We start from the raw sequence: 27,983 nt of genomic DNA, 5'->3' as shown, positions 1-27,983 counted from the left end.
CTGTTGGTTTTGACATTATAACTTGACATTATAATTATCTCATTATACATGACAAAGCTATCTTTAGCCATCTCACCCCTTGCCTTTCCCTGTAAGACCAATTGCAGTCGTTAAGAGTCACCAACAGGTTTTCCACACCTATCAGCTGATCACCCATTCCCACCACCCTTCTGAGTAATACTCCTCCCCACTCCCTCACTATATTTAAGGGTCTGGTGACTTCCATTTCAGTGTATCTGAAGAAGTGTGCATGCACACGAAAGCTCATACCAAGAACAAACTTAGTTGGTCTCTAAGGTACTACTGGAAGGAATTTTTTATTTTATTTTATTTTGACTATGGCAGACCAACACGGCTACCTACCTGTAATTATAATTCCTGTGTGTGTGTATGCATGTGGTAAGGTGGTAGCTGTGGTTTAAACCACTGAGCCTCTTGGGCTTGCCGATTATATGGTCGGCAGTTCGAATCTACATGACGGGGTGGGCTCCTGTTGCTCTGTCTCAGCTCCTGCCAACCTAGCAGTTCGAAAGCATATCAGCGCAAGTAGATAAATAGGTACCTCTGTGACGGGAAGGTAAACAGTGTTTCCGTGCGGTCTGGCACTCGTCACAGTGTTCCATTGCTCCAGAAGCGGGTTAGTCATGCTGGTTACATGTTTGTCTGTGGACAAATGCTGGCTCCCTTAGCCTGAAAGCAAAGTTGAGTGCCACACCCCATAGTTGAATTTGACTGGACTTAACCGTCCAGGGGTTCTTTACCTTTACCCTATGCATGTGTACCCATGTATGTACCTGCTCTGTGCAATTCGTATGAGCAGTAAGTATTTAGGTGGAAGCCACAAACAGGAAATGTTTTTATCCTCCACAGCAAAGCAAATATGGGGGCAGGGGGAGAAGGGAATAATATCAAATCTTCCAGGGTTGGTCACTGGCTGCAAGAATTCTTTTGAACATTGCTACAACCTCATGGCAACAAATCCAGGGTTACTGTTTTTATGCACTGTGCAATTTTATAGCTTCTCGTCTACTGCTGGTCTTTGACCCGTTCCCCATATTTCCATCTTCAACATGCATGACTCTGTGGTGATCTGAATGCGTAGAGTAACAAAGATCCAGGAACTAAGGTTCTGCTTGTTTCCTTCTCTTTACAACTATTGGGAAGCTTTTTGTGTGTGTAAAGACACAGGGGTAATTTGGGGTACTTCTGGGCTAGCCCTCTCTCCATGAAACTGTGATATTGTTATGTGAGAGTGGAACTTGTTGCCTAGATAGCTGGTGGGAAATGACTTCCTCTGAATCCACATCCCATAATGAAGGATTCTAGGTGTTCCTCAGGAAACAGGTGCAGCTTCCTTATCTTCTGGCCAAGATCCCTTGTATTTCTTGTTTGGGGAAAAATGTACAGTATTTTGTTTTGTCTCCTGTAGTGACCGTCTCCTGTGGCTGCACAGCATCTTTGCCCTCCTCTATTTCATCATCACCGTGCTCTGCATGGCTCATCACTCCATCCAACTTGAATACAAGGAGAATGAGAAGGTAAGAAATACAGTGGTCCCATTCACACCTTCCCCTTCTGCCCTTTCAGAGCAACTCTGGGCAATGAGGTGTTTTTAATGTCCTTTGCTAAGGGAGATCCTCGGGTCCAAAGCTGGTTTCAAGAAGTTCACGCTGGTATGGTTAGAATGTTGGATTTTGCTCTGGAAGAAATCCCAAGCCAGCTGTAAACTAATTTACTTGGTGGCCTTTCGCAAATTGCTCAGAAGACCAATGAGGCAAGCGTCTTATGTAGGAAAGACTCCTATATAAACAATAATTTTTTTCATCTTTATTAATGTTATGAACTAGCTGCAGGTGGGAAAGTTAATTTAATTCAAAAGTTTTTAATGAGAGAATGGATCCTAATATGTTTCAGTCAGGTAACCATCCACTGTTGGGGGATTTTGGTGTCTGTGTCCTTAATGAGAGCTTAGTGAGAGCTATGAACCAAAAATGGGAACTCCCTCTTGGGTTCCTTTTATTTTAATTTTCATGCCACCCCACAACAAAATTATTTGGGTGGCCTACAATAAGTATAAAACAATTAAATACAAAAGAAAGAAACCCATAAAATAAAGCAGCATAAATATGTGTTTAACAGCTTACCCACTTTGCATAGTGTCTTAACGCCTTGGCAAAATTTCAGCATTAAGCTTTATCTTTACAGAATTCTGGATACCCTGCTTATTTGCAGGAGGGTGGGGGGTAGTCTGGTCCTGTTCCTCTCAGGTGTTTCCTTTTTTCAGGGACTCTCTCCCTTTCTTCTCCCTAAGGTGGCCCGGACCCTGATGGTTACCAGGATTCCCAAAGATATTATGGATCCCTCCCTTGTCATCAAACATTTCCAGTAAGTGCAAGTATAAGGTGATAGCCATGCCTCTAAACACATCCCTCCCTCTTCCCTTTTCTTCTCCAGCTAGTAATAGTCACTCACTGAAGGTGGATGGGAGACTGCCTGGGTACCACTTGTACAACACCTTGGGTCCCAAGATGGGTGAAATGTGGGATATAAGTATACAAAAATAAAATAAATACATTCATAATGTAATGTCCCATTTTTAACCAATCACTGCTACAACAGCTTTCTAAAGACGTATCCTGTCTTTCATGGTACCATCCCAGTCTCCATTCCCTTGTGACGCCAGGGATGGGATGGGCAGGATTGATCAAGCTCCATCACTTCCTTTTCACAGGTGAGCATGTTCCTTAAAGTTCTTGATTGTCTCTTCTCAACAGTGAGGCTTACCCAAGCTGCACAGTGACTGGTGTCCAGTTCTGTTCTGATGTTCGCACACTGATGAAGTTGGATTCAGAGAGGTGGGTGTGTTGTTTTTCTGCTGAGACCTGAATTTTTTAAAACTCCTTGGATTCTATTAAGCAGATATCCTGATATCAATTTTGCAGTGCAGTAGCGAGCACCTTTGGGCAAGATTGTTCTCACCCAGCCTTGAGAATTGCTTCATGCACTTTGCAAGATACAAGGGAGAAGCTTGTGTCTGATCCTTTTAACAAGACAAAGACTTGCATCTTGGCAATTATTTGCTGTATTTTATTTATTATTTTACTTAGAGCACTTAGGCTCCCAGAGTGGCATACCTTTGATAAAAACAAGATGGTCTCTGCCATCAGGTTTACAATCGAAAAGGCACAGCATACGAGGGAAAAGGAACAGGGAAGAAAAGGGGGGGGGGGGAAGCAAACTCACATGTCAGTTCTTAATGTTGAATAGTAGTTCTTACAGTGACCAGCTGGAATGGAAACAGTTAAAGGGCAGACCCAATTCTGGTCTGTGTCACTTAAACATACTGTTTTTACCCATAATTCCATTCAGGCCTCACAGTTAATCTGCAATTTTAAATAAATTCCTCTCAAGATATGTGTCTAAATGTGTCTAAATACACTGCCTCAAATCACAACTTTTTACTCTGTGAATGAAAGGAGATTTGAGGTCATGACAGGGTTTCTTCTGTGAGTGTAGCTCTTCTTCCATGAATGGAGGCTCCCATTCACAGAGCCAAAGGATCCAAGCCACACACCTTGATACCTATTTAAACAAGTATTTCGTCTGCATATTTAAATAAATATGTTAATACTAAGAGCTGCACCACAACATTATTTCCTAGGAACATCACAGCTGAGGTTCTGAGAATGTAATTCTGTAATGCAGGGGTGGGAAGCCTCAGACCCTGAGGCTGAATGCGGCCTTCCAGTCCTCTTTATCTGACCCTGAGAACCGCCCTCAGTCCACACTCCCTCAATGGCCTGACTGGAAAGTGTCCCTGAACTATTTCATGCCTCTTTCACTTGTCTGGATGGAGCATAGGGAGGGACATGTATGGGTGTGAAGACACTAGAATGCTGTACAAAGGCAATGTTTACATCAATTTTTCTGCCCAATTTTGTCCCCACTCACCACTGGCATGTGGCCCTCAGAAGTCTGCCTGGAAGGCCCTTGGAATGAAAAAGGTCCCCCACCCCTGCTGTACGGAATCCAAAAGCCTCAAACTTAAGCAAAGCAGCTGCAGTTGTGCATGCATGGAAATACACTTACCGTATTTTTCCGTGTATAAGACGATATTTTATCCTTCGAAATTGTGGGTCGTCTTATACATGGATAGCAGTGGGTGAGCAGGCAATTGGTGGCAGCAGCCAACAGGAGATTGTCAGCAGCAATTGGCCATGTGATTAGCCTGCTCAACAACTTTGGGCAATTTCCCCCTGAAAAATAGGGATTGTCTTATACATGGGGGCATGTTATACATGGAAAAATACAGTAATTCTGAACACAATGATTCAGTGGGCATCCTCATTAACTTTCCGCTCTGCTTCCTTTTTGCTGGCAGGCGCAAGGCAATGAAGGGGAGGCTTTACTTCACCACCAAGGCTCAGAAGGAGGGGAAAATCATGATCAAGATACACCCCTGCTCACGCATCTTCTGTTGCCGTAGTTGCGGCTTTGAAGAGGTACAGAGTGAAATTCAGGGCCTACATGTGAAACTGACCGTGGACATTTATGATTGTCCATTACCCTGTTGCTTTGTTAGTCTGCTGGCTACCAAGCTAAGCTAGAGACAATTTCCAAGTAAAGTTTGATTGAGTGATTGCTTTTATACAGTGCTTAAAAAAAAATGTTTAGAGGTGCTCTAGTTTTGACTCAAGAAAATCTCCATTTTATAGAAATAAATACAAAGAACATGCATTACCTCATATCACACAGCTGACAGTAAAACACCACACATCCACATTCCACACTGCTTCACACATTAAACGCTCGCTTCCGTCTAAGACCCAGGAAACACCGTGACAGGAAATGAGGCCGCCATCGGAGGTGGTAACAACGAAACTGATCAATCACTGTGCTAGAGAAGAAACTAAAGTTTTTAAATTTTTTAGTTTCTTCTCCCGTTAGATTCACAAAATGTTTAGGGGTATGTGTCGTCCCCCCCATAAAAAAAGCACTGCTTTTATATACCACCTTTCCACCAAGGCTCCCAAACATGGTTTGTGGTTTTAAAATATGAAAGCAAATGCACGTTATAAAACACAGAGTGACTGACAGAGTCATCTCAGGCAGCACAGGTCTCTCAAAGAGCTGATGGCACAAGCTCCCTGGCTTGTGTTCCCTCGCTCCTGCCTTCCCTCAGGCTGCACAGGCCTTTTTTGAGCAGCCCCAGGGAAGGTGATGGGGGAAAGGCCTGCTCCAACAGTTCTCTCAGACCTCTTGATGGTTCTGTCAGGAGCTGATGGTTAGTGCTCCCTGGCCTGAGTCTCCTAGCTTCTGCCTTCCCTCGGGGCACACAGGTCTTTCTTAAGCAGCCTCAGGGAAATGTCACCCAGTGACAGGGGAGAACAACTTGGCAATGGGAGTGTGTGTGTTTTTCCTGAGCACTTGCCTGCCCCCTGGACTCAGTTCATGACGGAGCTGAAATTGGTCTTCTACACAACTGGCCTTCACCTGGTGAATAGGGATCCACAATTTTCTTAGGCCAAAGTCAAAGATGGGCCGCACCAGTGGCACTCTTTCCCCCATCCTGCATGCACATTTTGTAAATGTGTGAGGAGGTTTGTTTGTGTCTCTATTCCTCTATTCCTCAGAACATATGAGATAGAGAAAGGATTGTATAAAGACAGGCATACGAGGGAATATATTTTTTTATGACCCAGTGTTTCAGATTAGGACTAAAGGGGGTTGTTTGAGCACCGAGAGAAAGCTCAGTGAAGACAAGAATTTATAGAGAAATGGATACACGAGGTTAAAAATGGGCCCAGCATTTCAGATTGGGACAGAAGCGGGGATCATTAGAATATCCATAGACAGTGTTTCTGAGGGAGAGAGATATAGAGAAAGGCACATGAGGTAGTAAAAATTAAAAATGGGCCCAACATTTCAGGCTGGGACTAAAGGCAGGGAGGGCTTGGGCTGAAACTGTTACAAACTGTTTCACGGTTCTATGTCATCTCTGAAGATGTGCTTCAGCTTGCACCATCTAGAGGCCTTGCTGGAATACTGTCTGGCAGCTGGCAGCTGCTATTCCGACTGAGACCGTAGTCTCCTTGACATTGTTATTGCTGTTCTTTTTCAAGAAGTGTCTGCCTGAAAGGGCTGGAATGACGCAGTTAATCTCTCTCACTTGCATGCACACACCTTCCTGTGACAGCTGATTCACTCCAGTTGCAACTCCTGGGCTAGAATTTGGCAGCTGATGAATGTTTGCTTGGTACCAATTTTATTGCGGAGTCTGGCCTTGGACTTTTACTCCACCTCATTACAGCAAGTATAATCAGTTTACATTGGTGATGGAAAATGCCTAGATTAAACCAGTATATATCATTCTTGCTGTCTCACCAAAAAAAAAAAAAATGTGCGGTGGTTGGAGTTTCCTGAAGCAGCCAGTGAAGGCCCCCTTTTGGAGAATGTGTGAAGACAGAAGATGACAACTTCATTCTGCGTTTACTCTCACGGGCATTTCAAAGCAGAACCAATAACTGAGCATGCTTCCTTTTCTTCCTGCTAGGTAGATGCTGAGCAATACTATGGGGAGCTAGAAGAGAAATTGACAGATGAATTTAATGCGGAGCGGAGCCGGATTGCGCTGAAACGCCTCGACATGGCTTTTGTCACGTTTCAGGATGAGAGGATGACAGCCACGTGAGTGTTCCCTGCTGCTACTAATTTCTCTAGGAGTTTGTTCACACTGAACGTCTTAAATTGCACCGTATTTGAGGTCAGAAAGGATTATCTCCAAGGGGAACATTAGGAATATAGGAAACTGCCTTATACAGAGTCAAACATTGGCCCATCTGACTCAGTATTGACTGACTGGCTGCTGTTTTCCAAGGTTTGGGGCAGTGAGATCTCTCAACCCTATTGGAGATGCCAAGGATTGAACCTGGGACCTTCTGCATCATCATCATCATCATCATTTATTACTTGTACCCTGCCCATCTGGCTGGGCCTCCCCAGCTACTCTAGGCGGCTTCCAACAGGATATTAAAAACACAATAAAACATCAAACATTTAAAAACTTCCCTAAACAGGGCTGCCTTCAGGCGTCTTCTAAAAGTCAGATAGTTGTTTATTTCCTTGACATCTGGTGGGAGGGTGTTCCACAGGGTGGGCGCCACTACCGAGAAGCCACAGCCCTTTCCTCCAAATGGAGCTACATTCTGTATGGGAGTGGTATTGGACCACCCTCCTCCAGCTGTCGCCTCTTCTCTCCCCCAGTATTCTGAAGGATTACAGCCGTGTCTGGTGTCGCAAGCATCCACAACAGTCTTCTGTTACCACAGTGGTGAAATCCCATTACTGGGGGGTCAGCTATGCCCCCGCTCCCAACGACATCATCTGGTAAGTTCCCATGCTTCTGCCATCTTGGTTTTCAAGGGAGCATCAAGACAAGTAGCAAGTTCAACATGCTGAAATTTTAAGATTCCCATCCAGCACAGCATCAGGTTACGGGAGGCTGGCCTGGGCAGTGACATCAGGCAGAAAAGAGAGAGAGGTGTAAATGTTCCTTTGGGCACTGATGTTGAAATGCTGGGTGAGTCCAGAGAGTGATTGGTTATTCTGGTGCTTTTTTTATAGCCACTATAAAAAAAATCACTACATAAAAATTCAGCATAATTGATACTAGGGAAAATATTATTATTTTTTATTTATTACATCCGTATACCACCCTTCATCTGAAGATCACAGGGCAGTTCACAACATAAAAATACAAAATGAGAATAGCCCAACTTTTGTAATCTATGCTCTGGTAAGCTATAGATGGATCCATTAGACTCCAAGGCCAGACCATCCTAATAGTTCCGCCACCTCTGCAGAGGGTAAAAGGTGCAAAAAGCCTAAATCTCAGCAGGAAGTTATCTGACCATGACAAGGGACTGATGTCAGTATCTCCCACTTTCGGATTGCCTTCTTCCTACCCTGTTGAGAAAACAAGGTTCAGAGTGTGGCCTGCCACATGCGTTGGGCCGATGACATGTTGGGACAGCCCCATGATCGTTATGGCAGCCATGGAGTCCTGAGCTACCCCACAGCCAGTGCCTCAGGGAGATTTGGCTGAGCACAACTATACCTTCAAAGCATATTTCCCCCCTCAGAGAATTATGGGCACTGCAGTTCATTCCTCAGAGTTAAAATTCCCAGCAATCCTTCACAAACTACAATGACCAGAATTCTTTGAGAAAAAAAGTTGTTGTTGTTGTTGTTGTACCACCCTCTACCCATAGATCTCAGGGCAGTTCACAATGAAATGTGCTTTGAATGTGTGACGTGTACGCAGTCATAGAGGAGAACCTTGGAATTCAGACACATTCATGTGGCAGAAGGCAGACCTTTTTAATATATCTCCACAGGGAAAGTTATGTTACTCTGCATTGCAACAAAAACAACAGAGTTTTGTGGTGCCCAAAAGACTAACCACTTTATTGCAGCATTAGCTTTTACAGACCACATTCCAGTTCACCAGTTGCATGAAGAATAATCCTCAATAGCACGTATATACATAGTTGATTGGGGAATTGTAAACAGTGACATCAGTGTCTGTAATTTTTGCATTTTATTTCCCTCCGATCTCACTGCTTACTACCCTTCCATGTGTAAATATACCTGCAACTAGGGTTTACACCGCACGCAACTGATGAACTGGACTCGAGCCCACAAAAGTGTATGCTGCAATTGATTTCTTACTGCACCTTAGAATCTTGGCTGTTTTTGCTTTCATGTATCATTGCTTGTGGAAGAAATGGGTAAAACAATAGCACCACCTGCTGACTGCAATTAATTCACTACACAAAGGTGATGTGGAAACTGCTCTCGAGGATATTGACAGGATTTTTGCAGCTTCCGCAAGAACCAAAGGAAGCTGCCTTATACTGAGTCCATCTAGCTCAGTTTTGTCTATACTGACTGGGAGTTTCTCCTAACCTTACCTGGAGACGCCAGAGATTGAACCTTGGATCTTTTGCATGCAAAGCAGATGCTACACCACTTGAGTTACGGCCCTTGTCCGTGGCCACCTAGCAGACCTATCTGGTTGAAGTGAGTATTCATCTGTAGGTGCCTCCAAACCTCTGCATAATCTGGCAAAAACCATGCTTTTTGTGGATGCAATGTGCCACTGTGATTGGTCATCCACAAAGCAAATAATCCACAAGCCAGTGCTACCTTTTTAATACAATCACTAATTTCAGCAGCCAGCATGTTGCAAACAACTGCAAACACTTTACGCACAATCAGTATGTTTCTAGTTAGATATTAAGATTTATGCAGAAGTCCTAAACCCCAAAAGTGAGGGCAAGAGTGTTATTATGAGATGGGAACTTCTTAACTCCGCCTTCACTTACCTGGTGCCCTCCATGTGTTTCGGTCTGCAGTCGTGCTGGCTGGAGCTGATGGGAGTTGTAGTCTTAACACATCTGGAAGGCATCAGGTTGACGGCAGCTGCTGTAACCTCTTGGCCGGCTGCCATCCCTGCATACCACATGCTCCTCATGCTTTCTTTCTTGTAGGGAGAACTTATCCGTCAGCGGTGCTTCATGGTGGGTGCGATTTGTCTTGCTCAACATCTGCCTCTTCATCCTACTCTTCTTCCTCACCACGCCTGCCATCATTGTCAACACCATGGACATGTTCAACGTCACGCGGCCTGTGGAGAGCCTCAAGGTGCACACTGCCATCCCCTGTGGGGTTCTGCCTTTAGAGCCCAGCTATGGGGAGGGTAACATTCCCACTCCCTGCTTTTCAGGGCTTGCCCATTCCATGCCCCCAAAAGAGAAGCATATACCTGTGAAAGCATTGGACAGGGAATAAATTCTCTGCCTAATGTCCTGATAGTCAAGCCTTTAGCACTGCTGTGCCCATGGGAGCCAGACTGCTATGATACTTGCCATCTTCATCTTTGATCTTCAGACGCATCCCGATACTGAATAGGTTGTTGCACTGAAGGAAGAGTGACACAGGTGATCCTCTGGTTTAGAGAAGGAGCCGTGGCAGAAATCTCCCAGCACAGATCAGCCATTCACCCTTTTTTGCCTTTGATGTGGTGTTGTTGTTTTTTCCAAGCCACACGTACAGTCAGTGTCCGAATTAGCAGCAATGAGAGGGAACCTAGGCTATGCACTATCAAGGAGAAGTTGCATGCTTTTAATCCTGTTCCCAGGGTGTGGCAGGGAGAGAAGCTGCTGGATTCTCAGTAAAAGTATTAAGCTTATTCCTCCTGTCTATCTCGTTTCCCAGAATCCTATTGTCACCCAGTTCTTCCCCACGCTGTTGCTCTGGGCCTTCTCAGTGTTCCTTCCCTTCATCGTATACTACTCTGCTTTCTTCGAATCGCACTGGACGAGGTAACTCATATCCTTACACCCGCAAATTTTAAAGTGGTTTTATGCTGGAAACAAACCCCATTGTTGGGGTTAGATTTTGTTGCATTATGCATTTTCAGAGTTTCTCTGGGGATCTACCTGGCCGTGACAGTAACAGTCAGTAAAATTCATTGCTGAAACTGGGAATCCTTTTATCTGGTTGTTTTAATAGCATGGTTTCCAAAGTTAAAAGGAAAAAAACCTGGTAAACCCTAAAAGAACCCCGTGCTTTATTTTATTTATTCATATTGGAGTAAAAGGGTTTGTAACTCTCATTGTTGTTGTTGTTGTTATTTATTACATTGACATACTGCCTTTATCTCAAGGTGGTGTGCATGTTTCTCCTCCTCCCTATTTCATCCTCACAACAGCCCTGTGAGGTAGGTTAGGCTGAGAGACGGTGACTGGCCCCAGGTCATTCAGTGAGCTTTATGGCTGAGTGGGGATTCGAACCCTGGCCTCCCAGGTCCTATTTCAACACAATAGCCATTATGCCACACACAATGTACCTGTATGCTGCTTTATGTAAATCAGATTTTATTAAGGCTTTTCATAATACAATACAATAAAAAACAGACTAATCTAAACAAAAAGGGGGGGAATGCAAAGTCCTCATCAAAACCTCAAAGTGTGTTTCAGTGACATTCAGTGATATTTATTGCTGAATCTGGGGGTGTTTTATCAGGTTGCTTTAGTAGTATCATTTCGGGAGTTTTACTACAAAATTCTAACCTAGCTCCTGTTACGTTGCTGATTGTCTCTCCCCATGGGATCAATATGGTGGGATAAATATGTGTTGTTGTTGTTGTTTTTCCCTTTTAGGTCAAATGAGAATCAGATCACAATGCACAAGTGTTATTTTTTCCTGGTGTTTATGGTTATCATCTTGCCCTCACTTGGATTGACCAGGTACAGAGCAACTTGCAGATGTTAAAACACAAATTATTCTTCCTTTGTTCTGGCCTTTTGTGAAGCCTCCCAGAGTGTTTGCAGATTGATTGAATGCATGCTTCCTGTCTCACTGCAATTCGGCCCCCCTCCGATAGGGAGACCAGCAGTTCTGAATAAGTACTTGGCAAGATTTAAAATCAGCAGGAATTGGGATTTGAGGGAGATTTGCACAAGTGTGTTTTCCATGTGGTAGTTCAAATTACCACATAAAACCTTGTTTTTTAAGTGATTTGCTGATATTAAGCTTACTGTCATATAAAAGGAACGTAAATCGAATCCACTCCTTTCAAAAGAGAAAATTAAGCTCACTTTAGAGGTAAATTTATTTAGGATTGAGACTTGACTTGGCACTCCATTCTTCCTTTCTAAAGCGAAAGAAACGCTTTCTTGGGCATTTGGATTTGCATGAGAAAGTAGAGACAAAGTAGTAGGTGGTATTTCACGACTTTAGTCTTTATCTGTATAAGAGGGCCTTAAGTCCACTTAAACCATTTCGGGCAACAACTGCATGTTTTCGAAGATGTCTGCACACAGTAGGAAGTGTGTAGTGTTTTGTGATATTTTGGTTGACCTAATAAAGGTATTGCTCTAACACGGGTTTAGGAATTTTGCGTACAGTAGGAAACCCTGACCAATTATAGTTCTCATGCTGTGTATATAGGCTTTTCAAAATAGTATATGGACTAAAAACCTAATGTCTGAAGCAGCATTTAGTTTATGCCACTTGCTTTGTTTTGCTACTGAGCTATTCTCTGTAGAATAGCTACACAGCTGTTTTAAATGTGCATTTTATGTTTGACTTCCTTTAGTAAGGTTTTATTTTGAAATCTTTACGGTAATTTTTTTAGTTTCCTGTTAGTTATGTTGCTTCGAATGTATATTTTCTATTTGACTCTCTTCTGTAATGTTTTATTCTGGATGGTTTTATTTGATTTTTAATGTAGGTTGTAAGCCACTTTGAGATCTTCTTTCTTAAAAATAAAGTGGTATAGAAATGAAAATAATAATAATCCACAGCTGAGCTTGCCTTCCCACTTCACTTGAAGCAGGAAGATGTACATACCACCAATGGTTATAATAAGGTGGAAGGAATAGAAAGAGTGGCCCAGTATAGTAGACATGAAATGTATGTAAGATGGTCACCAAAAAGTAGTAATTATTGTACAGATATCTCTGTAATGTGGTATGACTTTGGAGCACAGCCTAAGCAAAAACAAAAATGTCCTCCTTTCTGAAGAAGTGTGCATGCACACGAAAGCTCATACCAAGAACAAACTTAGTTGGTCTCTAAGGTGCTACTGGAAGGATTATTTTATTTTATTATTTTGTTTTGACTATGGCAGACCAACACGGCTACCTACCCGTAACTAAAAATGTCCTCTGTAAAGTGTCAACTATTGGGATATACAAGACCCTTGTGCTGCATACCAAGTCAGTTTACCCATCCTCTTTGATTTCCCATCCATCTCTAGGCATTGTTGTTGTTGGCATCCGTCTGTCTCTAGAGACAATGGGCAATGACTTCACTCCAGGGGCGAAGTCAAATCGCTGCGTTACCAGCATTGAAGTGAACTCTCTGGGGCGCAAGCCAGGGCAGTGTGTATGAAGGTCTGGAGAGGGGCAAATCACAGGGGCCTTGTGGCTACACAACAAAAATCCTAAAGGCTACACCAGCAGCAGCAGCTGTGGTGGTGGAGCAGAGCCCCCTCCCCAGCACCAGCATCACTATAGCTTACATGTACAGGCTGGGGGCAAAGTGCCGCTAAGGTTGGGAATGCACAGACACACTGGTGAAGCCAGCATGGTGGTCCTGCTGGCATAGCCCAAACCTTTAGTGCGCTAGACTAGTGGCCTGGGGGCCCTGCATAGGTTTCCTTGCAAAAGAATAAGCCTCTGTTCCATTCTTGCTCTCTGTTCTCCTTCCCCAGTTTGGATCTCTTCTTCCGCTGGCTCTTTGACACCCACTTTGTGGATCAGGCAGAGATAAAGTTTCAGTGAGTATTGCTCAGAACTGTGTGTGAGAGAGAAAGAGGGCTCACCAGTTCTGCTGGCAGGATGGGTGCCTTTGTTTGTGTTTATGAGGTAGGTCACAAGCATGTGTGGCCTTGGTTCTCAGCAAAGGTTTCTGGAAGTGCCCCTTTCTCCCAGCCTGTTTAAACTAGTGCATCTCTCTCCTCTCTCTCCTCCGCCCCTGGTTTCTTCCCACCTAGGTGTGTTTTCCTGCCAGACAACGGTGCTTTCTTTGTCAACTACGTCGTCACCTCCAGCCTGATTGGGACAGCCATGGAGTTGCTGCGCATCCCTGGACTCATTGTCTATGCCACACGGCTCTGCTTTGCCAAGTCTGAACCGGAGCGGCTCCACATCAAGCGGGTTTGCAGTTTTGTTACTTTCTCACACTCAGCCGCATGCCGTCCTGTCTTAGGACCAGAAGGCTGTCCTCTTGGCACTTCGGGCGTTTTCTGAATCTCTGGGGTTCCCTCTTGTTATGTCTTGTCCTGAAGCAACTCTGTCCTGTAAGGGTGTGGAAATGCCGCCCACCCCCAACCAAAAAACTCACAAATGGCCAGACTTGAGGTTCAGCTTCTCCAGAGGTTTATGAGAAACATGAACTTAGGGCAAGCTTCAGTCCTGGAGTGTTATTAGTTAGGATTAGATATATATATATTCTATGTGTTTCAGCTGCATACTATAGAGTGTGCGAGTGAGAACAAAATTTCACTTCTTGGAAAGCTTAGCTTTCTTTTTTCACGGAAGGGCACTTTCCTGTGCATTGTTGTTACAGATATAATATTGGAAAACAAGGACGGCAATCTTGGGAGAAGGGTTCTAGTGGCCCAGGTTCTTAAGGAGCAGGAATCTCATGAAAGTCAAGCTGTATTTGGGAGTTCACTGTCATGATACTTATCATGCAAGGGGGAAAGAGAGTGTTGCACTTGCTGGACCCACCTCTTTTACTGTGTCACCAGCTGCTGGCCCCCACTGCCTTCCACACTTTGGGGGAGGGAGAAGGTCTCCCTGTGTGCACAACCCTGTCTATACGATCCTGGTTGTGTATGATGCTAAATAATGTAGGGAATCTCCTCACTTTAGACTTCCTCCTCCTGTGAGTGGAGGGTGGTGTGGCTGGGCAGCGGAGACGCAACACAGAGGCCCTTAACATAATTTCAATCACATGAGTATTAGACACCCAAAGAGGGCTTCTGATTGGCCCAGAGCAGACAATGCTTAACACATTGACCATGGTTAGCACTGTTGCCTAAACACTGCTTAACATCCCAAAGAAACATTGAAACCATGATGTGGCTTGTAAAGGGCATATCTAAGGAGACATTGGCAAAACCTGATTGTTGCTTTGCAGGCAAGAGAAGCTCAGGAGGCAGGAAAGCTGCCTCAACCACAGTTTGCTCAGTGCAGGCCAATGCAGTGGTTTGCAACCTATTTGAAGCATGATTTTGCATCCTGGTTTGTGGCCAATACTTAACCGTGGTTTAGGTACATAGATGTAATACTTAACCGTAGCTAAGGGAAACATATCATATCGGCTCTAGGCTTTTAAGTGTGCTAACCCAGCCCTCAGGTGTTCTTTTAGCTCTCCTCATGATGAAGTTGAAGACAACAGGATAAATGTGCTGCTTTGTTTTGCTTAGAACCAAGCTTATGAGTTCCAGTTTGGATTGGAGTATGCCTGGACCTGCTGTATATTTGCTGTTGTCATGACCTATAGCATCACCTGCCCCATTATTGTCCCCTTTGGTAAGTATCTCTGCCAGCCCCCCAAAGTTCCTGTCCTTGTCTAGTCACTTGAGAAAATCAATACCCTAGTCAGATTTCAGGATGCGTGGGGAAGGATATGGGGAATAGAGATGGGGCTGCTGGGCAGGGCAGCTGCTGAAGTTTGCCTAATAGGATTCAGGGCAAAACGTGGGGCTCTGCTACCATGCAATTGTGTTTCACAGCTAAAAGCAGCCTTACCAAAATCCACATGGCTGCACTCCAATCCACTGGGCAAACACTGGACTGCCATACTTTCTACATTTAAAAACTTTAGTTCAGGAGTAGCCAATATGGTGCATTTCAAATGATGTTGGACTCCAACTCTCATCTTCCCCAGTTGGGGATGATGGGAGTAATCCAACAGCACCTGAAGGGCACCATAATGCCTACCCCTGTCTTAGATGTTTTTTATGCATTTTTGCTCAAGGCCTTGACGCAAGGGGAAGGACTGAACCTTAGTGGTAGAATATGTGCTTTGCATGCACAGAATCCCACACTCAGTCTCTGGGAAACTCATTCTAAGACTTTGTAGAGCTGCAATCAATTGGTAGAGACAATACTGAGCCAATTAGTGTAGATGCTGCTGCTCTGACTCAGTTATAAGGCAGCTTCCTCTGTTTCTCTACCAACACACACACCAAGATATTCCAGGCTCCTCTGAATTATTAGTGTTCTGGGTTGGGTTGGGTTGGGTTTCATTTAGTTTGGTTTGGTTTGGTTTCGTTTTAATAAAAAGCAAATCTCTAGCTCAGGGTTTCCCAAAATTGGGTCTCCAGTTGTTTTTGGCTGCCCCTTATATATTGAAGCAAGAGAACGGTTTTTGACACCTATAATGATAAGGTCCCCTGGCCAGAAACCTTCTGACATGATTCTATATCTCCTTGCAGACATTGATAAGTATGTGACCTGGCGTGTAGCACTTTTTGCAACTGCTGCCAGGAAAATCAGAAAAAAATTATATAGCCGAGATAGCTATCAACTGTAAAGAAGATGAATTTATTTGACCCCATCTATTTGATTTCTGTTGGAAGCCGCCCAGAGTGGCTGGGGAAACCCAGCCAGATGGGCGGGGTACAAATAATAAATATTATTATTATTATTATTATCTACACCAAGCTGTATCTTTCTCACTAAACTTTGTACATAATTGTTTATTGTATTACTTTTAATATATTAGTGGCCCCGTGGTGATTTTAGCTTATAAATTTTATTGTCTAATGTTTCAATTTGTATATTAAGGAGTTTCTGTAGCTTTGTGCAGATTAGGTCATGTTTTGATAATGTAAATGTTTTAAGTTTTTGTATCAAACTAGTATATATTTTATTGAATGACATTGTATACATTGCAGGAGCCTTTGGCTATAAGCAATAAACTTGACTGACTAACTGACAGTTGTTTTTGAACCACAATTCACATCATCCCTGACCACTGGTCCTGCTAGCTAAGGATGATGGGAGTTGTAGTCCAACAGCAGCTGGAGGCTCTCTTACACAGAGAAAAGGGAACTTGTGTAGGCAATATTATACCTAACTGCTCAGTTAGAATTAAACCTCCTCCTACCTTACACCATTTTGGAAAATAGTAATGTCTTTCAAGTGCAAGTATTGAGCAGTAAAGGAGAAAAGGGCTGGCATTTTGTTCGCAGTAGGCACAGCTGCATTACTTCCCTGTTGCACAGATAAGTTACAGATTTTTCCTGAAGAGGGCAAATTAGTGAGCTCTTGGTACTGTTAAATTTTGTTTAACTGAGTGTAAATAATGCATATTAGGCTACATTTATTTAGGTTTTAGCTCTTTCACATAGAATTATAATACCCCATTCTCAAAGTACACTTTCTGGCCAGAAAATGACTATGCGCTTGTACTTTGCCCGGTGTACAGGATTTGTAGCCAATTCTGCCCAGTACTCCTGGCTGCCAGCAACTCTCAACGGTCACAGGCAGAGGTCTTTCCCAGCCCAGCTACCTGGAATCCTTTTTAACAGAAGAAGCCAGGGATTGAATCTGGGGCCTCCTGCATGCGGAGCACATGTCCCACTACTAACTAAGCTGTGGCCTCTCCCACTGAATCGTCTGCTGCAAAATCTCTCTTGGCCAAGCCCCTTATCATCTCGCCTACCAGCATCTCCTTTGAGTAACCATTCCTTGTCCCTTTGCTTCCATATCTGTGCCTGCAGGTTTGCTGTATATGCTGCTGAAGCACATGGTTGACCGCTACAACATTTACTATGTGTACATCCCCACCAAGCTGAACCAGCGCATCCACACAGCAGCTGTGAGCCAGGTGGTGGTAGCTCCCATCCTCTGCATGTTCTGGCTGCTCTTCTTCTCCGTCATCCGACTAGGTAGGCAAGGACTGCCATCAAGCATACTCTGAGCTGAACCTTCTCCCTCTAAGGCTGGGGCTTGTTGACATTTATTTAGGAAAGGTTGAGTAGTATCCAGACTGAGCGCATCCATTTACCTTCCCCCAGGTAGTTGCTTTGAATGTTGTGTTGGCTGGGGCTGGTGAGTCCAGTAACATCTAAAGGGCCACAGATTCACCACTGGTGATTTGGAGAGCCCTCATCCAGATGGTGACAGGGCTTGCTCCTAACAAAAGTGGGTTTGGGTCTCGGGAGTTGCAGACTACTTTAAATTGTAGGCAGAGAAAGCAATGGCACCTAATGTCATTTCCTGGTCTGTCAACACTAGGCTCCATCAGACCCATCACCATTTTCACCTGCGTGGTCCTTGTCTCCTGCATCCTTTTTTCCTTCTTTGGCCTTTGTCTGAAGAAGCTGCATCCAAGGAAGCCCTCCAGTTACCAGGTAAGAAAGGCAAGAATGTGCCCAGTTTGCTGTGTGCTCTTTCTTACATTTGCTCACGACCACTTGTCACCTGAGCTACATGAGGAAAATCCAAGCATGGAGAGATGGTTACCACAATATTATTTACGATGCATGTACACACTTCTCTGACTAGCATGTTCCATTCACAACCACTTTTAAAATGTTGCGCTACATACATTTGCTTTGAAATGGATGGATGCGTGCATTAAACCTTTTACCAAAAAGGTGAAATGCTTGTCAGATCTACTTTAGAAAATACATATAGAGGATTGGATGCCCCGGAACACATTCTGAACGGAGGAGTTCATTTTCGGTACCAGAACTGATCTCACAGTCCTGTCAGACTAAAGTCTGGTCCTGGTTAGCATTCTTGGTTTCAGCAGACAAATTTAGTCAGGGAAAGTTGTTTTGTTGCTATTGTTAAACAGTTAAGAGACAGGAAACCTTTGCTGATCCACTGCAAACCAGGCAGAGATGTACTTGTAGACCTCGACTGACCTCTGCCCCACTCCTTCTGTCAAATGACACAAACACAACATACGAGTACACAAGGGGGGGGGGCGAATCAACTCTCAAATGCTGACCAAAAGTATATAGTTCTGTCAAGCAGGTTTGGATACTGTAGGTGAAGCTATCTAATCTTGGAATAATTATGTATGTGTTTAATGATTCCTGATGACTCCAAAAAGGAATTGCATAGGACTTCAAAGTATCAGCTTTTACATTGTATGTCTTTGTTACTGCTGGGTACCCCTTTTGTGGTTTCTTGGTTACTTGGGGCATTCGTTCTCCCCCTTTATTCTTCAGTTACAGATGGGTGGCCGTGTTGGTCTGCCATAGTCAAAACAAAATAAAAATTTCTTTCCAGTAGCACCTTAGAGACCAACTAAGTTTGTTCTTGGTATGAGCTTTTGTGTGCATGCATATCTGAAGAAGTGTGCATGCACACGAAAGCTCATACCAAGAACAAACTTAGTTGGTCTCTAAGGTGCTACTGGAAAGAAATTTTTATTTTGTTTATTCTTCAGTGTTACATTAGTAATTGCCCTTGATTAGCCTGAAAACAACTGAAAGAGAAGTGCATTCTCAAGAGTGTAGTGACAGCTCATTTTGTGCCTTTAAGGTTTGTATTCCACTTTTTCTCCAAGGAGCTCTAAGCAGCATGTGTGCTTTATGGTCCATTTTGTCCTCACAATAATTTTGTGAGGGTGTTAGCCCATGATCTTCATAAATGAGTGGATATTTGACCCGGGGGGTCTCCCTGGTCTAAGTTCAGTAGTATATCCCCTTACACTTCCCTTTCACAAGGTGTCCACCTCAAAAATAGCCATGATCTATTGACCTACAGCAGGGATGGAGAAGTTTTGACCCTCCCATTGGTTTTAGCCAGATAATAGGAAGTGTAGTCCAACAATATACGGAGGGCTCCAGGTTTGCGACACTTGCTTTTGGGAGAATCACCATTTTGGGAGCTATGGGGTGGAGCATCAATCCCTGTTTTTCTATCCCTCGCCCAACTTTATTCTCCTCTCCACCTGCAAGCAGATGTCTGAGCAATCTGAAGGTGCCTTCAACGATACAGAAAGGAGCAGCATCTCTTCAACCCCCAATTCAAATGTAAGTATATCTTCCATTTCCTGTATGCCTCCCTTACTGGCCTTGTACACTTGCTTGCAATGTCCCAGTTCTCTCATGTAGACTGGCAAGATCCACGTGCCAGCATTTCTGCAGTCACTATCCTTTCACAAAGGGGAAGAGTTACAGGAGAAATTTGTCTTTTCAGCAAGATGCAAAGCAAAGGACCTTGGAATTGTAACTCCCTTGCTCTTTGTGTTGTAGATGTTTGTGGCTACAGTGCTTCAGGAGCCAGAACTAAGCCTAACGCCAGCAGCCTCCCCAGCTCACCAGTCTTACGGCACCATGGGCAGCCGCCTGGAGCAAGCCGAGAACATGGAGGAGGGTGGCCTGCAGAGCTTTGAAACAGAGCTGGAGAGCACGGAGGGCGAATACAGAACCGGGCCAGTGCTGGATGACCAAACCCGCTATCATTGACCACCTGCTCTCAGAGTGACGAGACAGACCAGAGAAACATTTTGAGTATTAAGAGTGCCGGAGGGAAGCATTATGTCCCAAGGCCTAGATTGCTCTGAGTTGCCATATCAGTCCTGCTGTAAACCAGTTTTGAGCAAAGGTCTTGTTTTGCTACTTAGACCAGAACCACTCAGGCTGATGCACAATGGGCCTTCAGTGCTGCAGTTCTCTTGGCCACAGTGTTGGGATGGCAGCTCAACTCTCCAGCAGAGATGAAACGAACAGGGAGGTTCTGTGCAGGCAGTGTTACTTCAATTTTTTACTCCCAGCTGTTTAACAGCAGCATGTTCCACATGTTGCCTCTCATCCTTCTGCTCCAGGGCTATGGACTGCCATGGCTTGAGTTTTCCTGTGTCTTCTGACATATCTTCCCTTCTCTCCGTTGCCCCAATTGGTCTCCCTCGCCTTCCACTATTTTTGCTTTTCATTTATATTCTTTTTTTTTGGTAGAGGAAGAAGTTTCTCTAGTGTGTGCAGCCTTCTCTGCTCAGGCCAGCAGGAGCAAGAGACTGTCTGGATTTAAATAGCATCATGCGCCCAGTAGCTACAAACCTTTCTATAAAACATTTGGGTGTGGGTGTGTGGAGTAGAGAGCAGAATGGTGACTCCTAAGACACATTCAAGCTGACCGCACAGCCCAGTGTAATGCATTTGTTGCAGAAGCAAAGTCCCAATTGTTTCCTGAATGCAAGACGGGCATTTGCAAAAGACAGGTGCTTTAGCTGCTTCATTTTTTATATGCCCATTTGTTGCTGCTGCAGTTGTTGCTTTTGCCCAAATTCACTGCCTCCGAAAAAAGACGTTCTTTCTCAGTGTGGCCTAAGTGACAGGCCTGACTTGTCTCTGTTTTTTCTAGGTTTGACTGGTTGTGTGCTTTTTGCCCAGAATAATTGCCATGTTCGGATTTTTGCTTACCTTTTTTCCAACCGTGTTGGAAACTGCCTGGTTCCTTGTTTGAAAGCAAACTTGAAGGCGGGGGGGTGAGGGTGATGGATGAGATTGTGTTGAAGCTGAACCCAAACTAAACAGGACAGCAGCAGAGCTGTGTGTATAAATCCAGATCTGATGCAAACCCCTAGAAACCAAGGGTAGAGTCAAACTTTTAAGGCAAAAAAGGAGCATGTGTGGGAGAGGAGCTAAACAAACAGCTAGTGCCCTGATTTGGGGGCTAGATAACTTTCTGCAGGGGGTTGAGCCCTGGGGAGGGTTATGGGTTTGGTGTACATCACTCATATGCCCCTTTTGCTCCATAAATTGGATCTCCACACCTGCTTGACTTTCAGCATCTTCGTTACAGATCCAAGTTTAAACATATGGTTATGCCACAATCGCATCTAATTTGGCACTGGCTTGAGAGCTGGGTGGGATGGCAGGCAGGCAGTGGGGACATCTCGACCCTTCTGTGACAATAACCTCTTTGTACACCAGCATGTTCCAAGGTGCCAGTGCACAGGCTGCATGATATCACAGGCCCAAACCTGGCCAGCCCTCTTGTTTCCAAATGACATGTGTGCCTGCCAGGATAGACTTGTGCATGGGAATGACTCCATTGTACTTTGAATCCTCCACTGTTGTATAGGACTTTCTCTGGCTCAACTGCATTATATACTAGCCCATTAGATCAATGCCTCACCATCATTCATGATGCGAAGCATTCGGTCAGTAGAGCATGAGACTCTTAATCTGTGATTCTGCAAAGTCCCTAGGAGCAATGGAGTGAGATTTCTCTTGTGGGCTGCTGTGCTCAGAACCTGGGATGAGGCTGTCCAATTTTTTTTTACTTAGGAGCTAAGTAAAAGCTGCAAGAGAGCAAGCAGCAAGGAGAAGTATTAGGTGATCTGCATACAAATCAGAATTGCCATGTCCTTTTTCTAGCAGGACTCCTGTGCGCTGAATTACTGCCTGTCTCACAACTCTTAAGCAGGCGAAACTTTCCTAGCATGCTGGTGCTGTAATGGGGAAAGTTGTTCCCAAGCTTACTCTGTCGGTGTTAGAAAAGGTTTGCCTCTTAGATTTCTGCTGTCCATGCAACTGTCAAAAGGCACAGTAGCTGTGGGGAGAGAAGGTAGAAGAAGCCCTGTCTCCATCTTCAAGGCCTGTTTTGAACAGGGCAGATCTAGGTTGCACACTGCTGTTTGAGAAACAGAAAAAGCACCTTGCAATTATAGCTAAATAAAAAGATTTATTTTAGAAGCTTACCTGTAATTGCTATCCAGGAAGTAAATCCCATTAAAAGCAGTGGGGATTATGCCCAGGTAAAACTGCTTCCCAGAATTTCCTTTTCTTAGCTGAAGATCATTCATACACCTTGCCACAGATAAAAATGCCTATAACACAGCATTCCTTCTAATATATAGAGGCTGCATAGGGACTTCATAGAGTAAGTCTCCATTCCTGGCCCCATGAAGCAAAAGCCCAGCATCAGAGGCAGCACAAAGGCTTGGCTACATCTGTGTTTCTAGGGTAAGCTGCCCACTTGTTTCTTGCTTAGTTACTCACATGTACATAAGAAAGGCAGCTAGATAAGAGTGGCCTAATGCAAATATGCAAATGAGGAAGGACAGTGGCACCTATAAGAGTTGTGCAGCATGACAACTTAGACCTGCTGAAATCCCTCTTGTGTACAACTATTAATGGTTGTGGGGCTCTGTCTTCTTTTGCATCTGGCCACCTTAGGACTAGTTTATTAAAAACTGGTCACTCTGCTTTTAGTTCACCCAGGGTCGCAGAGAGGAAAGGTTAAACGCTTACACCACCACCAGTGCAACAGTCTAATTCACGACCACTTCTGCTTGGTGTTTAGTGGAATATGTTGGCAGATCCAACCACAAATTTGCCGCGGTCAACCCCGTACAGCCTAGAACTCTCTGCTGATAGGTGGTTTCCAGAGTCTCAGGCAGAGTACAAAAAAATCCCTACCTTCAATGTAAGAATTAACAGGCAAAGTATCAGTCAACTGATGCAATGAGATACGTCTATTTTGCTGGATGAACACCATGCTGCTTGAGTGTACCTACAGTAAAATACAGTATATTAATGTGTAGTCCCGTGTAGAAATTTTTTAATGTTTTTGGCAACCCTGAGATCCTTTTAACTGGGGAGTGAACTTCAACCTTATCTATGCAATACAGATTATCTTTCATTGCTTTAGCTTCTCTCATGTGCAGCCATGGAAGAGTCTGTAGCGTTATGCTCCACACTGCAGCCTTTTATTATGGAAAGAAAAGGCATCTTTTAAGTGTATTGCCTCAGTGTAGTAGTAAATGCAGCAGCCCAATTTCAGAAGCAGTTTGTGCCATGCACAGTGTCACCTGCCCACTTTTTAAAAAACAGGCGAAGGAAAAAATGGACATGTTAGTGAACAAGTGATGAAGATTACAGGGAGCCATAAAGCAATCTCCAGTTTAACTGAAGAGAGTTAAATTCATTTTTTTAAAAAAAACTGGGTTGTGGATTGTTTAAAAAATAAAAGTTTTTTTTCAGGGGCTGGGGGTTCTTGGAAGCCGTCCAAAGAGGAAACAAGCACATGCATAAGAGGAATGGTCTGTCTTCTTGGCGTTTTGAGGTTTCGCAGAAAATTGTGAGACAGTAAATTGTTTTTGCAGGCTGTGTCTGCACCTTTTGATGTTGCTTGTGGGCTGCAACTGTATTAGTTATTCTGTTCCAGGAGCCAGTCCTGTCGCCTGTGACAGGTTTCAGAGGCAGAGGGTTGGAATGCTGAGTAATCTTAGCACAGAAGAGGGTCTGTGTGTACACATATGGAATAAGTCATGTGGTTACAAAGGAGGACTGGCTTAAATAAAGGCAACACACCACTCTGAAACTGGACTGGTGAGCTCCCATCCTCCAGAAGTTGGCAGGATTGCAAGGCTCCAGCTTTGTGGGTATATGTTTACAAACCTTTCCTGTGCCCTTTTGGGACTAACTGCCTTTAGCAACATTTGATAATACGCATCATTGCTCCAAATAATCTCACACACATGTCTGTTGCAGGGTGTGTAGTCATATTGTCCCTAAAATAGTCATTTGAAAACTTGATGTGAGCAGAAGAGAACTGGTGATTCTGCAACATCCAACACTAGCTATGTCAGTGAATAGGGGGCATGAAGAACAGTCTGTCTGCCTTGGTAAGATTGCTTGCTTGGACCATCCTCCAATGCAGCAGGACTGAGCTAATGACACATCTGAAGCGATGCCCACGTAACTTGGAGGAAGCCCTGCTGACTGCAGTGGAACTTAACATCTGAGTGAATGTGCATAGGGTCAGGCTTCTGGTGTATTGAGAGGATAGGGACTCCTCATCCAAATGAGTCTCTTTCATGTAATATCAATAGCCAGGCATCTCTGTGCTATTTATTATCTGTGCTGGGTTTTTTCAACATTTCCCACAGGTAAGAAATGGTAGCCACTTGAGTCCTCAGAGAAGGGAGCAGCAGGACCCCATCTGCCAGAATGAGAGGAATGGTTAATACTTCATTGAATGCTGTGGCTCGTTTCTGAAACGGGGAAGGTTGTGTATGCCTCACAAACAGGCAGAGAAGTTGAGGTGTGGAACCCCATAATGTGACTCAGTTGAAGGGACTCACCTTAATCCAGCACTAATGCCATCACAGGTTTCTCCCATCCTATTATCGAGTGCCATAGCTGGCTGCATTTGACGAAGGGTGGTCGGGTCCAGTGCTGTAGCGTGAGTAAGCGGTTCCTTACTACTCCCTCCTTGGAACCTATGAAATTACCTTTGCCTAGTCACATGCTAATGTAGCAAACCTCAAGGCCTCCTGTCTTAGCCGCTTCTCTTTTATGGAGGCAAAGTGCCTGTGAGTTGGGTATGGTGTCTTTGGGAAGCTCTGGTCTTTTGTCTTTCCCTTGGCTGTTGCCCTCTAGGAATGTGCCAGAGTTATGTATCTTCTTGTTATATTTATTGCTATGACTGTGCCTTGAATAAAGTTACTTCGCCCAGCTGGTGCCTGGGGTTGAGCTGCACATGTTGACGCAGAGTGGTGCTAACTCAAAACAGGAGGAGGAGAAGGTCCTTGCCAAGCATATCAGAAACCTGAGAGGTCCCCTTTTGCTTTTGTTCAAAGAGAGAGAGCAAGGTCTTGGACATAATGAGAAAGCTCAAGTAGTTTAGGTGGTGTGATAAAGGTAAAGGGACCCCTTACCATTAGGTCCAGTCGTGTCCGACTCTGGGGTTGCGGCGCTCATCTCGCGTTACTGGCCGAGGGAGCCGGCGTACAGCTTCTGGGTCATGTGGCCAGCATGACAAAGCTACTTCTGGTGAACCAGAGCAGCGCACAGAAACGCCGTTTACCTTCCCGCCAGAGCGGTCCCTATTTATCTACTTGCACTTTGACGTGCTTTCAAACTGCTAGGTGGGCAGGAGCTGGGACCAAGCAATGGGAGCTCACCCCGTCGCAGGGATTCGAACCACCGACCTTCTGATCAGCAAGCCCTAGGCTCTGTGGTTTAACCCAGGACAAGTCCCCACCACTGGTAATAAGAAAGGATACCTGCTGCGGCTGCTGCTGCTGCTGTAGGCAGCCATCTGCCTCGACAAACTCCTGCTCCGGTTACTATGGAAATGGGAGCTCCCACAAAGCTATCTTCCTCCTGCCAGGATTCTTATGCTTAGTATAAAACCATAGGGATGGTAAATTCCCCCTCACTTTCTGAGGAACTCTTGCGGTTCTAGTCACCTGGCCCTGACCGAGGAGAGCTTCCAGTCATCCACCCACACCGGCAACCTTCTCAATGATGGCAGTGGAGGATGACAAAAAGGGTGATGAGGCTACTTGCACATGACTGAAAAGGGGCACATGCTAATTTATATGTAAAGATGCAGATTCAGAAATAATTACTACAAGTGAAATGCAATACAACTGACTGTAGTGGGAAGTCACTGTGACCCCATGGTCGGCGTGCCCTTTTAGTTTTTCCAAAGGAGAGAATAGCTCATATAAGAAACCCTTCAGGATCAAATCCAAAGAACCATATAGTCCAGCATCTTGTTCTCACTGTGACTGAGTTCATGAGTTTCATAAGAAGGACATTATCCCCACTCGCGTTCCCCAATATTGAAGGTAGTACACAGCCATGGTGAGTAGCCATTGGTACCCTGAATGAATTTGTCTAATCATGTTTCAAACCGAACCAGGTTGCTTGCTATCACTACATTTTGTGATAGCGGATTCTCTGCTGTGTGGTGAACTTCCTTTTTTCCTGTCCTTAATCTCCTAGCGTTTTAGTTTCATCGGATGAAGTACTACGAAGCAGAAAACCTTCCCTTTCTCCACACCATACATAATACTTACACACGCTTCACCCCAATTCACCTTTCTTCTAAACTGAAAAGTCCCAAACATTGCAACCTTTAATCAAAGGGGACTTGCTTCATCAGCCCCTTGATCGTTTGAGCTCCCAATTTCTGCATCTTTTGCAGCTCTGCAAGGCAACCAGAACTATAAACTATTCCAATATGGTTCCACCACAGAATTTGTATAGCAGCTTTATGTATAGCATAAAATTTGCATAGCAGTCTTTCCAGACCAGGGGTCAACAACCTTTTTCATCCGTGGACCGGTCCACCATCCCTCAGACCATTTGGTGGGCTGGACTATATGTTGGGGTGAGGGGAAATGAACCAATTCCTATGCCCCACAAATAACCCAGAGATGTATTTTAAATAAAAGCACACATTCTACTCATGTAAAAGCATGCTGATTCCTGGACCGTCCGAAGGCCAGATTGAGAAGGCGATTGGGCCGCATCTGGCCCACGGGCCTTAGGTTGCCTACCCCTGTTCCAGACTGTTCCCAAGACAGAATTCGCCTTGCACACAGGACTGATGTGTATAGTAGGAAAGTGTTGAGATTATACTCTCACGCTGCTACTTTACCAAGTAAGTGAAATATAACAAATTTTACTTTGCAGGAGACCCACAACACCCCAAACAGGTCTGAGATACACCAACACCATGTTTTTTTATTTCTTTTGGAATGCAACAAAATATGGCACACACAAAATGTGAAGAGAGCTGTGAAAAGCTTACAAAGGGCCCAGCTTTATATGCATGGGGTTGGGGTAAGCTATCCCCTTTCTCCTTGGCATTTAATTTTCTAGGTGCAGCAAATGTTTTTGTATGGAGAACCATTCAATTTCATAAGTCTACTCTCCCTGCCAGAGTCTGAAGCAGTGGAACCCAGAAATGGGCTTATTTCCTCCCCTGCTGCTTCAGAGAACTAGGCCTCGGTCACAATGGTTTTAAGACTGGCTTGCAGTTATAATAATGTCATGGGACACACAATTTTTTAATACAAAGCTCTGCAAATAATTTCAAAAACCCTAGTTTGAGGATTCGGGTTCTCTTTTCTAGACAGCATGAAATCAGTGCATTTAAACACAGTTCTTATATTTGTGCAGGAGAAAGCATTTCTGATGACAAAAGAATGTGACCATGTCTGGGTCATTAATATTTGTTTTCTCAATTGCTACTTCTGTGAAGCAGATTTCTGCTTGCCTCTAGGAATTTTAAATTTTATCCAGCTACTAGCACTCTCTCCACCACCATTATTCACAATAAGTTTAGGGTGAGGGATAACGAAAGGAATCTTATCTACTTTCAGATCTCTTATTCCACGAACCTAGAGCATTTGAAAGTGTCCTGAGATTGAAAGGGATAAATTATCAGAGGAACTAGAGCCTCTGTATCCTCCCCACCTGGGTTGTGAGTATACAGAATATGTCACTTCCAATACACCACCACCACCCAATATATATATATGGTTTGATCCCACTAGGCTAGTGCTCAACACCTAGGGGAGAACTAGAATGAGAGGGGGGGGCCTAGAATTGTTGGCTCTGCCTGTCATTGGCTCCACCTACGGTTGGACCCCTGCTTTCTGCCCCAGTGGGCACCAGCCATCCCTGCTGG

At 44.3% G+C, this 27,983-nt stretch overlaps 1 protein-coding gene and 1 long non-coding RNA gene across 7 annotated transcripts in view; one reads left to right on the top strand and one right to left on the bottom strand.

Moving 5' to 3' along the window:
* Positions 1-20,955, top strand: part of TMEM63C (transmembrane protein 63C) — a 43,087-nt gene extending 22,132 nt beyond the window's left edge. For 4 of the 6 annotated variants that reach the window (XM_033142192.1, XM_033142183.1, XM_033142174.1 and 1 more), the window contains 16 exons: positions 1,430-1,538; positions 2,312-2,385; positions 2,775-2,855; positions 4,382-4,502; positions 6,554-6,687; positions 7,264-7,386; positions 9,552-9,705; positions 10,279-10,385; positions 11,226-11,312; positions 13,283-13,348; positions 13,565-13,727; positions 15,005-15,110; positions 17,309-17,476; positions 17,826-17,941; positions 19,505-19,579; positions 19,802-20,955. In XM_033142192.1, coding sequence (XP_032998083.1) covers positions 1,430-1,538; positions 2,312-2,385; positions 2,775-2,855; positions 4,382-4,502; positions 6,554-6,687; positions 7,264-7,386; positions 9,552-9,705; positions 10,279-10,385; positions 11,226-11,312; positions 13,283-13,348; positions 13,565-13,727; positions 15,005-15,110; positions 17,309-17,476; positions 17,826-17,941; positions 19,505-19,579; positions 19,802-20,014 — 1,897 coding nt within the window. In that variant the 3' untranslated portion in view covers positions 20,015-20,955. The remainder of the gene's footprint in view (positions 1-1,429; positions 1,539-2,311; positions 2,386-2,774; positions 2,856-4,381; positions 4,503-6,553; positions 6,688-7,263; positions 7,387-9,551; positions 9,706-10,278; positions 10,386-11,225; positions 11,313-13,282; positions 13,349-13,564; positions 13,728-15,004; positions 15,111-17,308; positions 17,477-17,825; positions 17,942-19,504; positions 19,580-19,801) is intronic. The other 2 variants (XM_033142202.1, XM_033142220.1) reach the window with 1 other exon arrangement.
* On the bottom strand, positions 748-23,504 carry LOC117042653. The gene is made up of 3 exons (XR_004426074.1): positions 22,725-23,504; positions 9,383-9,386; positions 748-768 (listed from the first exon to the last, which is right to left on the bottom strand). It is a non-coding gene; the product is annotated as an uncharacterized LOC117042653 (long non-coding RNA).
* Between the last annotated feature and the right edge of the window lie 4,479 nt (positions 23,505-27,983).

This window comes from Lacerta agilis, chromosome 1 (assembly GCF_009819535.1).
Source record: "Lacerta agilis isolate rLacAgi1 chromosome 1, rLacAgi1.pri, whole genome shotgun sequence".
In the NCBI taxonomy this organism is placed as follows: domain Eukaryota; kingdom Metazoa; phylum Chordata; class Lepidosauria; order Squamata; family Lacertidae; genus Lacerta; species Lacerta agilis.
This window is presented reverse-complemented; position numbering and strand designations above follow the sequence as displayed.